The sequence below is a fragment of the Tubulanus polymorphus genome, chromosome 2 (assembly GCF_964204645.1).
Source record: "Tubulanus polymorphus chromosome 2, tnTubPoly1.2, whole genome shotgun sequence".
Taxonomy (NCBI): domain Eukaryota; kingdom Metazoa; phylum Nemertea; class Palaeonemertea; order Tubulaniformes; family Tubulanidae; genus Tubulanus; species Tubulanus polymorphus.
Window position 1 is genome coordinate 5,852,571 of NC_134026.1, and position 13,635 is coordinate 5,866,205.

At 39.7% G+C, this 13,635-nt stretch overlaps 3 protein-coding genes across 3 annotated transcripts; 2 read left to right on the plus strand and 1 right to left on the minus strand.

Annotated features, from left to right (window-relative positions):
* Positions 1-1,507: 1,507 nt before the first annotated feature.
* On the plus strand, positions 1,508-3,403 carry LOC141899817 (WD repeat-containing protein 88-like). Its single transcript, XM_074786364.1, has one exon. The coding sequence runs from the start codon at positions 1,867-1,869 to the stop codon at positions 3,151-3,153; it is 1,287 nt and encodes a 428-aa protein (XP_074642465.1). The 5' UTR covers positions 1,508-1,866; the 3' UTR covers positions 3,154-3,403.
* Positions 3,404-4,565: 1,162 nt separating this feature from the next.
* On the plus strand, positions 4,566-8,535 carry LOC141900591 (protein rolling stone-like). Its single transcript, XM_074787562.1, has 4 exons — positions 4,566-4,758; positions 5,752-5,962; positions 6,713-6,838; positions 7,256-8,535. The coding sequence occupies exons 1-4, from the start codon at positions 4,699-4,701 to the stop codon at positions 7,876-7,878; spliced, it is 1,020 nt and encodes a 339-aa protein (XP_074643663.1). The 5' UTR covers positions 4,566-4,698; the 3' UTR covers positions 7,879-8,535.
* Positions 8,536-8,796: 261 nt separating this feature from the next.
* Positions 8,797-13,535, minus strand: LOC141900590 (elongation factor Tu-like). Its single transcript, XM_074787560.1, has 11 exons — positions 13,413-13,535; positions 13,200-13,252; positions 12,914-13,046; positions 12,168-12,334; positions 11,712-11,816; positions 11,456-11,524; positions 11,287-11,379; positions 10,926-11,058; positions 9,979-10,235; positions 9,338-9,511; positions 8,797-8,936 (listed from the first exon to the last, which is right to left on the minus strand). The coding sequence occupies exons 1-11, from the start codon at positions 13,462-13,464 to the stop codon at positions 8,823-8,825; spliced, it is 1,350 nt and encodes a 449-aa protein (XP_074643661.1). The 5' UTR covers positions 13,465-13,535; the 3' UTR covers positions 8,797-8,822.
* Between the last annotated feature and the right edge of the window lie 100 nt (positions 13,536-13,635).

Below are 13,635 nucleotides of genomic sequence, written 5' to 3' on the forward strand. Positions count from 1 at the left end.
ATTTGCTTTAACAACTTTCAGATTTACTAGTAGTGCATTCCCACTCTTGTCGAAAATGAAATTGTCGCTGGTTTTGGTGATGTTGGTGTTAACCGCCTCGGTGATCGCTACATCTGCAGAAGATGCACCTTTCTTTTATCGCCATAAAGGTATTGAAAAAATTGTAGCTGATGAAATTGTCGGTCGTCAGAGACGATCAGATGAACTCAACGCAGATTCCCCACTAAAATCGGGTTGAATCAAATCCAGAATGGAATTCTTTGAGGTTTAGTAAAACTTGTCAATATTGATGAAAATAAATGATAACAAAAAAGAAAAACGAAATATTTACGGATTCCCACTGTCGAATAGCTGACCCGTGATATTTCGAAAAGTTTTTGTGAGTTTCACATTTAGAATGAAATGATTCGATATTTCAGGCAATTCTACGTTTGTTGTGTTATATGTTAGACAAGAGTATGCATTCTTGGCATACCCGTGGAATTAAACCGCATTAAGGTATCAGAGTCGGAAATATACAGCGAAATCTGGACCACAAACCTAATGGGAGAATAGAGAGGGAGAGAGAGAGGGTGAGAGAGGGTTGGAGAAGCCAGGTGTCTGCAGCGTGAACAGGTGAAAGGTATAGCAGACGAACTAAACATATACTGTATTTGTTTTGCTTCGCAGTAAGTTTAAACTTAACCAGTGATATTCGGTAGCAGTAACAGATTGCGTCAACTCATCAACGCGAAGAGAGTTTTTAATGAATGAAAATGCGATTCATTGCTCTAGCGCATGAATGAGGTTAACAGCTGTAATCAAGCTTAAAGCAAAACAACAAAAAACCACTAATATATACGATTCTTTTCGAAACGACTGCATAATTTTCAACCAGAAATTTTTACGATCAACACGTTGAGAAATAGTTACTAGAATCACATTGTAGATTGTAGATTTCGGATGATTAATGCCAAAAGCTACGTGTAAACATGGCCATGTTCGTGATAATGTTATTCCGACTACAAGCACGCGGAAATAAGTGTTTGATACACGCAAAAACTCCATTTGAATCTGTAAAGATCGGAAATTCTGTCGCTTTATAACACAAAAATCATCCGCGTGAAGATCAGAAACGACCCTGATCTGATAACGGTTGACTGTCTGGGTTTAAGTTAAAAACCCATACCACATTGAATCTATCGTATGCCGGTGAATAAACTAGATGAATCTCGCCCAGGTCAAGTATGTCATAAAATCAGTTACGAGGTTTTATGCTTTCATGAAAAAAATGGGAGAACAGGAACAGGTCCCCTTGAAGTGCGGTTGTGATCAAAGTGATCTCTTCGTCGCTCTGCGATCCTGGTGCCCGACCGTAGTACATCGACACTGAGGTTATTCCCGTGCCATTTTATAAAACAACGGCCAATTTTTCTTTTAGATTTCTCTTGGAGGTGCCTGTAAATTGCGTTCCGTACTGTAGAAATTGTACTGAAATTTCAAAATTGTTCAGGCCCGGCCAGTGTTCTTGCTCATTTTCGGCACAGTACCCTTCAATGCGTTGTGCTCCTGTCAGGGTATATCCTAGCACCCAAGTTGGTTCGCGCGAAGTCATTGGCTAGCAGCACTCTAGACATTAGAATTTGACAACAGACTGTAGTGGAAACTTTTAACACGACTAACGGCGTGGAAATCTCGGCGTTATTTACCTTACATTGTGTACTGCCATACACTGTGTATTGTAAGCGCATAAACACTTATGGCTGTTTCACAACCTCCAGCGACTGTTGCCTAACTCCTAGCAACGAGTAAACAATATCTGCGGCAGCAGCTGAGAAATTGCAGTTTTAACCCGTTTTATCACTGGGAATAATTTCGATAACAATAATGGCTCATCCGGACAATAATATCGATCCGATAGCTGTGGAAATCACGAACGAAATGAACAGAGAAGCTATGAATGAACGAAGACGACTATTAAAATTGCAAAGAGAGTCAAAACGTCAACATCAACAGCAGCAGCAGAAGAATCAGGGTTCCTCAGAAGGAAATGATGAAAATAAAGACACTTCTCTATCACAAGTGAAAATACGAGTCTACACAGGCCACAAAGACGGAATCAAAACGTGTCAGCTATGCTTCAACGATCAGAGAATCTTTACGTCATCTTTCGATAAATCTGTAAAGTTGTGGGACTTCCATACGGGAAGCATTATTCGATCGTACGAAGGAGGACACGATATGTACATCAACGCGGCTCATATGAATCCGGGAAATGATCGCTTCGTCACGGCTGGCTGGGATAAAGTATTACATCTGTGGGACGTTGAGACGGGCAATATTTTATGGTCGGACGAACACAACGGAATCGTTACGTCGTGTAAATTTTCCAACGACGGAAAATACGTCGTTTCCGCTTCGGATTTGGATTATAAAGTAAAGATGTTCGACACGAGGCTCGGCGCGGAACCGATTCACGAGATTAAGAATCTACATCTGAGTTCGGTAACGAGCTGCGGATTCAGCCCGAAAGACGATCGAATAGTCACATCCTCGATGGACAAGACGACCAAATTCTGGGACATCAGGTCCTGTCAGAACACGATATCGTTACAAGGACACGATAACGTCATCAGCGATTGGAGTTTGCGGCAGGACGAACGAAGCCTCGCGACGGCGTCCTGGGATAAAAAGATACAAGTTTGGGATATATCGACGGGAATGTACCGATCCGAAGGGCCGGTTACTTTGAAGAAAGGGCACGAAGGGTGCGTGAGTTGTTGCGAATTTAGCTCCGATGGAATGCTTCTTGTGTCAGCTTCTTACGACCAGAGCGTCGTCGTTTGGGATATGGAAAATAATATGATGAAATTGAAACTGCAAGGACACACCGACTGGGTCGAGGACGTATGTCTGAGCAGGGATCAAAAATGGATCGTCACTTGCTCGAAAGACCGGACGCTTCGTTTGTGGGATATTGAAAATACCGAGAGCTTACCGGTCGTTTTGGAAAATAAGAAAAGTATCGGTTTAAAGATCAGCACTTGTCACGAATGTGGTAAACCGTTTTCGATGTCGCAAGCGGAGTCTGATCATATCACGCTGTGCGTTTTCTGTCGTCTAGAATTACGCCAAAAGAAGTCTAATCGAAAACCGAAACTGCCCATGAAATGAGAAAATAACTAACAGCATTTACTATAGCTTGGTCTAAATCGTTATTTTGGCTGCTGTCAATTCTTATTTTTATGTAAGGAGTAACTCTGTCGTGCTAAACCGATTACACTGGTAGTTTTGGTTGTTCGACGAAATGCATTGCACGAGCAACCACGCCATCTGCCATCGAAACAGATTTGAATATCACTGATCTGCGGCCTCGTGGATTTTTCGCGAAGCTATTCGCAGAAGCTCAAAATGTTTGTCAAAATAAAAACGAATCAGTTACATGGAATGTTTCATATTTAGCCTGCACATCGTACATTGTACGAACGATTTGCTTTTTAGTTTTTCCGGGCGGGTGATGTTTATTGTTTGACAGGATTCAATTTGGCCCTCGGGAACCTCGTTAATACGAATCTTTTGGGCAAAAGTGAAATCGTCGTATCAAAAAAGGTTGTTTCGTATTATCCAAATTTCGATTTGTGTTGCCACTTCTCCGGATTTCTCCGTAATTCCGGATTTAAAAAAAATCCAATTTCATTTCCGGATTTTCGCGAGAAGTCAAATAACCACAAAAGAAAACATCGCGAAAAAAATTAAATCAATTCGGGATTCGACCCTAAACATCAAAACGTGACGGCTCCGTAGAGGGTTCGAAAAAGCCGTATTGTGCTGCCACGTAGTGGCAACAACCCTGCAGTACACGATTAAACCAAGATGACGCGACGATCGAAATCGATTGACGCTTCGTTTGTTTTTTGGCTCTCTGGTTTATGCATGAGGTGTATTTGACGGAACCAATCGCTATTTGAAAAAAAGATCTATAGGCGGTAATGAAAGTGAGGCCTATAACGCGTATTGCGCCAGAACGCATCTCCTGGACCTGGCGTTCTAATTTCAAAAACTTTTTTGGGGGAGGGCCCCCTCCCAGACCCCCGACTTATTTTCCGGATTCTTAGCTTCACATAAGTGGCAACTCTGTTTGATACAAATATCCTAGCTTAGACATGCTGGAAATCATCGTAATAGAAAGGCTTCGTCTTATCGTATTAACGAGGTTCAGCTGTGGGCTACTTCTAACGACATAGGTATGGACTCGACCAGACCGTAACGTCCCGTAGTCAATCGAGCGAGAAACACGTGGATGCCTCGAAGCCCGCGTGAATTTTTTTGTTACGGTTTGTCGCAACTTTCGATATTCATTTTTCGATTGCTACACGTGATCACAAATTTAATTCGTAATGAGTGACAAAGTTCTTCACGCACTCCTTGTAGTAGCGTGTGTGTACATACTTAACGAGCTGACCGAGGTCTCATGAATTACACGAGATTATACGTACTTCCAAAAACACTGCCCCGGCCCCGAATAGATTACCAGTTTATCTATGATATCACGTCAACATTCAAAACATTTCTGGCATATAACTCAATGTATGTCCAGACACTGTATGGATCTCTTGTCAGTAATCGGTGACAATGAAGTTTGATCAGGTTCCCGATTCATAGTACATATATCAAAAGCTCCTTTCTGTGGAAATTGTTTTCATATTACGTTTGATCATTATGCAGAGAACACACTTGTCGCTTAATCACCCTGAACACAGCGATTTTATAACCGACCAGGTATGTAGCAGTGCATTTAAGATTAGATTACAAAGAAAACTAATTTATAATCACTACAATATTTCGATCGGATTAAGTTCCCGTCCCGATCAGTATTCTGATACAGTAGAACCCGCTTTATTCGGATCATTTGGGGCGAACAAAATTCATCCGGTTTACGGATAATCTCGATTGAACATACTTTGTATACGGTAGGTTTTAGTATCCGGATTAGATAAAAATTTGGATTGAACTGGTCGGTGTCAAGAGGATTTGATTTTTGGCCTCAAGAATCAAACATCATGCAAAGTTGACAGATTTCAAAGAACACTTTTTACCTCGCCTAAATACCATGAGATTAATAGTTACAGTACGTAGTTCACTTCAAGATTTCTAACTCTGTGTGAAACCAGAAACGGAATCCCTGAACAGAAATGTAAACGATCCCTGGCAAAGTACAATAAACGTTGTGTACGTCGAATCTTTTGGAACCAAGAAAAGTCCTCCGAACTGGAAAAAAAGTCCAACTTTGAATAAGTCGAATTTCGAACCTTTTTCCGAAAATAACGACCGGGACTACGATTTGAGAATTAATTTCTGTAAACGGAAAAATCAAATCAACATCTAAAGAAATGATCTAAAATGTTTCGGGTTTATTTTTTTTTACATCACTAACCACAACTAAAATAACGACTGTGACATGCATCGTCGATTTCAAGCCAGGAAAAACAGGGGGAAATTCAAACTGAAATGGGGTGAAAATACTCCTTTGACTTTCGTGGAGTGATTTTCACTGTAGTACTACGAGATTACGATTTACATAATCCGACGTTGGAATATACATTTCTTCGAAAAAAGAGAAGGAAAAATCGGGACCGTCAATATTCATCCGACAAGCGATTGCCTGACTTTCGCCGATCCGACTAAACGCAATAATTAGGTTTCCCTGTAATTTCTTTCAAAGGGTTTTGTTTTTCGATATGAACATTTGATTAAATGTATCTATCTTTTTAGTGGGGTTTGCCGACAGTTGTTTACATAGGGTACAGATTTTTGACGGCTTCATTCACGTTGACGTGGATCGTTTTAAGTTTTATTTGGATTGAAGATGGTTGGAAACATAGCGAAAGGTGGTACCTTTATTTAGCCCATTGGTGTTTTCTTATGTTGACTTTGACGTGCACTTATCATCTTGTACTAGTAGTGTACCACAAGACAAAGGGAGGTTAGTACCAAGCACGATCTATCTTCATTCCCCCCATACCCTGGTGAAGCGAAAATGGCTACGATATGTCCCCTGTTGGTTTCCACTAACAAATGACTGTCTAATAAAAATGTTTTTTGAAAATGGCCTATAGAATTGGCTCGGAACGTCAAATGCTCATTAAGTTTTTCTTTATCAATGTGAGTTTTCACTTCAAATATATAAGTTTCTCTACGAGCCATCGCACTAACTGATATGATGATACTTTGGCGAGTCAGCAAAGTTCCCTTGACCGATCATTTGTCGCACAACACTACACGCAACGAGCAGTCTCTCATGGACACCAGCACTAAAACTTTCGAACGTAAATTACTAGTACTGAAAATGTACTTAGTCAAAATAACTGATTGTACTAAAACATGGCTAATAGCCAATTACTTGTTCCTTGGTAGAACGGATTGATAAGTAAAGTCTGACTTAAGTCTGACTTGATGCATTATTATTTCGTCCTACAATTGTTCTTCATAAATAATCTTATCATATCAGGGCGGATCCAAAGGGAGGGTGCAGGGAGTGCGCACCAGTCCTAAAATGTCAAATTTCAATAGAAAGTGAGAAATATCAAAGCTGATACCTAAAAAAGTTTAAATTCATTGATTTCCAAAAATGTTCTCCAAGGAGCTTTCTTTTGAGGTGCCCTTTTAATTAAGCTATGACATGCCCTATGTTGGAATGCACCCCTTCCTGTGTATTTTGGGTTTTCCATTCTAGGTCGTCTGCGAAATCACTGGCATTACATCACACCACGACAACTAAAGATTCTATGGGTTTTCAGCAATATATCGAACGCCGGTGCGATAGGGGTAGTCGTCCTATACTGGCCACTTACTTATCGAGGTAAAACATAAATCAAGTTTCCCCGCAAATATGCACGGCTGAACAAAGTCAAATATATATGATATGGATAAAGTGGGTTTTTTTTATCTCGAAATATAGGGAGTGTCTCCGTTATTTATTTGATTTGTAGATTTGACCTGATAGGGTAAAGTTTTAGCGAGTCCCAAATGAATCTTTTTAAAGGCAGCATGCTTTTCTTTTATCGAAGATCAATTATAACACTTTTTACTTCTTTTCATTATTTTGATATTCGAGGACCTCTGTAGCCCGTGAGAAAATTGTGTAACATCTTCAAAATACGATGGTCTGGCCAAGCAATAAACAAATATATTGATTGGAATTAACCCTAAGAGAAGCTCTTTACCGAAAGAACAAGATTTGATAGTTTGTAAAAAGGTTTAATTTTCTCCTTTACAGGTGGTGAGATAGATCCAGTTACGCTGGTGATACATTGTTTTAACGCTGTATACGTCATTATTGACTTGATGATCATCGCTAACCCGGTGCGGTATCAACACGCCTATCAGCCGATGATATTCCATACGATATTCGTCATATTTTCCGTTATTTTTGACCGCTTTTCTGACATTCCACCCGAAGAGAAAGATTTCCTTTACCGAAATTTCACCTGGGGCAACCAGGGAGCCGTAGCCGGATTCTCTTTACTGTTGGTGCTAGTTGTGTCACCCGTATCTCATCTAGTCACATTCGCCGTGTTTAGAATACGTATGGCGATATATAAATGCAGTTTTGGGCGAGAGTCTCGCGCGGACAGCGATAGTATCATAATACCGTGGTATCTACGTAAAAGGCGTCGTAAAACTACGAGCGGAAGCTCGGCTACAACTATTAAGACAAATAATAATGGCGTTGTTCAACAAATCAGTGACGACAGTGAACTGCAAACGTCGAAAAATAGCGTCATGCAAAACCATTCGCCAAATCGTGAACTTAAGTCGGAAGCGTTGGAAATCGAGTCAATCTTGCCTGAAGATAACGAGCTAAATCAAAGTTACGGTTCTATATCGAGTGTGCTCTAATTCTAATATCGATTGGGACGTACAACAAGTTCGCGGGCTTATGTCGTAAGGCAAATGCAGCCTGCTTGCAACAAGTTTATCGGTTGCAGCAGACCGCAAAATAAGGGGCCGTTTTTGATAACAGGCCAAGCCAGGCCATCGATTAGTCTCATGATGTTTGCGAGTGTGAGGGGACAAGCGGTCTCAGAGATCAACGCGCTGCTTCACTACACCAAGGTGCTGCCTCTATGTTCAACGTTAGCGGATGTTTTATACACTAACATGAATCGACTGTGGCAATCGAGCTGCTACCACCACTACTCCTAGCGAAATTTGTATCGAATCTAGTTACACTTTCATGTTTAATTGTGAAAAATCAGACATACGTTATTTGATATATAGAACAATCAACTTTTGAAATGTAAAATCAAGAGCCAATGTCCGTTGATTGCCAGAGTTGGTTCCTGTTAGTGTACGAAAATTCCGCTTACGATGAGCATCGCGGCAGCACCTCATGGTATAGTGGGGCAGCATCAGCGTTGCATATCGATCTTCCGTGGATTGAGCAATCAAACATCGACTATTCCTTTAGATATCGATAAGAGCACAAACACAATCTTCACCCAATCGAACAGAGATAAAATGGATAAAACCAATTATGACGAGAACTACTCTACTTTATTAGTGCCACATATATTTCTTAACTTACAAATTCATCGAATGGCTCAAAAGATGGTGAAAATCATTGGTAGATACGCTTTATATCCATACAAAGAAATATTCCAATGATCTCCTATATAGAAATTGTACCACGCAACGGTTCACATAATTTTTTTCATCGTTATATCAAGTCACTATCTTCAAATATGTCCACATTGTTCGTTTTAGCACGAGACTTTTTTTCTAAACAAACACGGCAGCATGCTGTATCCACCTTAGTGATTAATTTATTTCGATCGCGATTCTCACTTCTTTTTCCCCGGCGCGTATTCGGCGTCTGGCAGAATTTTTGTTACGACGCCGTATCCCAATGTACCTTCACCCGATCGCATCGTAAATCTTTGACCGTCTTCGAGCGCCTGAAAGAGATACGACAAAGGCGCGATTCAGAATACTTCCAAAGGAACTGGATGATGACCGGAAAGTCATTTTAGTAAATCACTCTCATTCTAGGAAAAGTGGTTTTATATAGATAAGCCTAGAGTGATTTAAGCGAAAATCCAACTTAGGAAACAAATTCATTACATTGCAAACATAGAAAATGGTCCAAAACATTTTATCAGACTATGCAGATACCAGATTTTAAGCGAGCTTGACTATATGAAATAAATTTGAATTTTAATGTCAATGAATGATGGCGGATGGTGTAATTGCAAGACCTAAAGAATATTTTCCGAAGCTAATGTACTGATTATGGATCTAAATCCTGTCAAAAATAAAATGCCAGTACATAAAACAGAATGGTCTTGTATAAACTTACCATCTTTTTTTGTAAAGTGAATTCCACCGGGCTGTCCTCTCCGGGCATCAGCATTTCCTTTCCAGTAACTGTCAGTGCGGCGGGAACGTCCCAAGTTTTACTGAAAACTTGCGTTTGGAACCCGGTAAGGAAAGCCTTCTTTCGACCACCTTCATCACCACTTAGCATATAAACCTAGAACACAATGACATTATTCATCTCATTTATGGACAAGTATCATCTAAAGGATTATCTCCAGTTCAAAATTCTACTGGACTATACCGATCTCACACTTGTCAAATTATGTCCAAGCTAAGCAATTACAACTTGAATTAAGTAATTTTCATCCTCGAATAGGTTTAAAATCAGAGTGATAATAATTCGGCCGAATGAATCTAATATAAGCATTTTACAATTACTATCCTCCATAACATCGAATCCCAACAATAAAATTTTGGGGATGACATTTCTCAGGTGGTAGGACAAGTCTCACAAGACCCCCTGGATCCGCCCTTGTAAATAATGTGCAGATCCCAAACAGCTAGGTCTACTGTACATGCATGCCATTCCCCTCGTACAGCCAACTATTTCTGGATATCGGACAACAAATTCCCAAAGAAAACATTAACTATAACGCAACCATTGACATATCTGGAAACTACCTTAGCTTCAAAATTGTTGTGAAGTTTTGTTGATCCGGGTTTCGCGAGAACATGTCCCCGCCTCAATTCGTGACGTTTTATACCACGAACGAGCGCCCCGAGTTGATCTCCGGCCTCGGCTCGGTCCAGTGTCTGATGGAACATTTCGACTCCCGTCACGGTCGTTTTCGAAATCTTATCGAAGCCCACAATTTCGCACTCGTCGCCCTTTTTGATAACGCCGCGTTCAAGTCGACCTGTGACCACAGTTCCGCGACCTGCAAGGTAAAAATTGCGGAACAATGAACAAAAATGCGCCAACGCCATCATCAGAGTTCAACAATTTTGCTGTGAATGCTCAGGGGCAGATACAGAGGCCAAATTTGATTAACTCGTCACATCCCAAGAGGGCACTTTGATGTCCAAAAATGCAATATCGGGTATACTCCCGCACTGAATTATGAACCAATTATCTTCGTTGACAAAACTAAACAGGGCAAATTTGATGGACTTGTACGAATCTCGCAAGTCCCCCCGGGACATACCCCTGATGTTAATTCATAAACATCAATTGAGCCTTGTTGAAATCATAATTTCCAATGTGGCCATAGAAATAATCTGCACAATTATCAAATAGACATTTATTTGATTTCTTGATGACTTGATCTAACTTAGTCGTCCTTCTCTTTTGGTAGCTACGTTAACTGCTTTTCTTATCTATACGCACCTCAACTGCTTAATCATTTTCAGTATATTTAATAACCTACACTAAGTCTTAGTGTAGACGAGAAACGTCACATCAAATAAATATCTATTTCATCATTGAGGGTTTTCATTTCTTTCAACGCAGCTTATTACAAGCAATGGCTAGAATTAGGTCCAAACTGGATCACTGGAATCTGCTTTGTATTAAACACTCGTCTATAAGATGCAATTTGAAATTAAGACATTTTTTTTATGACCGGTACCTGGTATTGAGAATACTTGTTCAATAGGGAAATAGAAAGGTCGATCGAGGTCTCGTTCAGGTGTCGGTATGTATGAATCCACTTCTTTCAGCAGATCATGAATTCTGTTTTCTCCCATTTCTGCAGATTTTCCCTGCAAGAAAGTTCGAAATGATGGATATTTCATTAGATTCCGAATGGATCATTTAACCTTAGTTTACACACTCGAAACAGCAAAACTTGGGAGTATTTGCATTAAAAACCATATTCTATGTACAATCAATTTGGACTGCGGACTGAATGTTGAGGTAAGATCAAAATCTGGATTACAGCAGTCAGGTTTTTACTGCAGCCTACAGGAGCTGAAATAAAAAATAAGTACCTCTAAGGCGTTCAATGCAGAGCCGATAATGATTGGAGTTTCTTGACCGTTGAAACCGAATTCAGTCAGAAGATCTCGAACTTCCATTTCAACCTGTTAGAAAATTGTTTCAAAGATAAGACATTTTTCATTGAAGATTTACACAATGATTACGTAACAAACAACTTACCAATTCTAACGTTTCTTCATCCGACGCATCTGCTTTATTTATAAACACAACAATGTTCTTTATTCCAATCTGTAATCAAGAGTTTTAGAGAAAACTTTTACCAAAAAAAAAAAGAATTAACAACAGAAACTTACACGTACATGGAAATGTAAGGAAAGGTAGAATTTGTCTACATTTCAATCATTTGACAATCAACACAAAATTATGAGCTTTTAACCGAATTGATTGGCTAACTCATTCAGTTTTTCATACTAACCTGTTTCGCCAATAGCAAATGTTCTCTGGTTTGTGGCATAGGACCATCAGTGGCAGCCACAACCAAAATGGCACCATCCATTTGAGCTGTACCAGTGATCATATTCTGAAAAATAAGAAAACTATGTTCGTTTTTAAAGATTATTTAATTAAATTACATTTTCTAATTGACCACTTCCATTTTCAAGACTCAGTTTTGAGATTATTCGATTCCACAATGACTATGCTAGTAGGGCTATGCTATCATTGCCAATCATCCAAGTACTGGCTTTAGAATTTGCCTTTCATAAAATAGGGAGGGGTGGAACTACTTACGACCTTTTACTGACGTTTAGTCAAACCAAATGCTGGGAAATAGCTATATTCTAGAGAAGCCTATCGTTTAGCACTAAGGTAAATTTCAAAATTGCTTCTTCTATTTATCTCCTAAATCAACCAATGACCATCCACCACTGACCTTGATGTAATCGGCATGACCCGGACAGTCGACGTGTCCATAATGTCGGTTCTCAGTTGAATATTCCACAAGGGCTGCATTAATCGTAATTCCACGCGCTCTCTCTTCAGGTGCGTTATCAATTTCATCGTACTTCTTGAATTTAGCTTTGCCGCCAGACGATAAAACTGAAACAAGTCCAGGCGATGGGAGTTTATGCTTCAAGTCAAGAATAATTTAAACAGGGTCCCTACAGATCAGTCATTCCTAGATATAAGGAGTATTCAAGGAGAAATAAAAATTTCAAGCAAGTCTCCGCATCATTACTTTATACCAATTACAGTAGACTCCTCCTAATTGGTAGGCTATTGTGTTCTCAGTGAACTTTTAATTTGGTGGTTTTGAAAGCGCAGTCTAATATACACTACCTAAACTCGATGTCTAATTTGGTAACCAGGGTTAAAAAATCCTGGTCCCAACTGCAGGCTACTGATGTAGGTACAGTCTACTGTTTGTGCATCTACAAACTAGACTAGAAAAGTTTCTAATTGCCTATTTCTCAAAATTGAGGAACTTTTAAAGGAGTTTTGGGCATTTTGCTCAAAATAACAGCATTTTCCTTTTCGATAGAGTTTTTGTCTTAGGGACCCTGTGTTGGTAATGTGCCTAATCTAACCACGACAGACACTAATCCTTAGTTCCACTAGCAGGAAAAGGACTCCTGTAGCCAACTCGCCCGAGAAAGCTTTCAACTTATGAAAACATACTTTTAGTTATAGCAGCGGTGAGAGTGGTTTTTCCATGATCGACATGCCCGATGGTTCCGATGTTGACGTGAGGTTTGTCTCTCTTGAATATTTTCTTTTGATTTGGTAGCGTGATTGCAGTGCGAATACCAATCTGTAATTGAATATGATAGACATTGGAAGGTGAGAATTGCTATTTGATCAAAAGGCCAAAAAGGCTTTAGTTAGTTAAGGACCGGTACTCAATAAAAAGGGTATCAGATAAACCTTTCAATATTCAGCTTCAAGTTGCCAAAATAAAACCTACCTTATACTGAGTGGTAGGCTGGACCATCCATCTGGCCAAATTGCCTTTAGACACTGAAATAAATCGAATTAAGCCCAATCAATGATCACACCTTTCACAATAAAATTTCATTGTATTGAATTTGTACCCGGCATCGGATCCCAAAAAGCTCCTCCTTGTCTAATATTTGAAGGAATCAAAATAGACCCGGTCGGTTACCTCTTCAAAACTTACCCGATTGTGATAAACACCGAATACCGAAATTCATCATCAAAGGACTGGTCATTCTAAATCGTACGAACACCGCGAGCTAATCTTATGTAAAGCGCCAGTGGACTGCCTCGCCTTACTCGAGAAGATCGTCTTGGGAAAGTAACCGACCGTTTATTCATGAACTGTTGAAGTTTTTGCAGTATTGAGATGAAACGTCGATATTTTCTAAAAAAAAACAATTTTT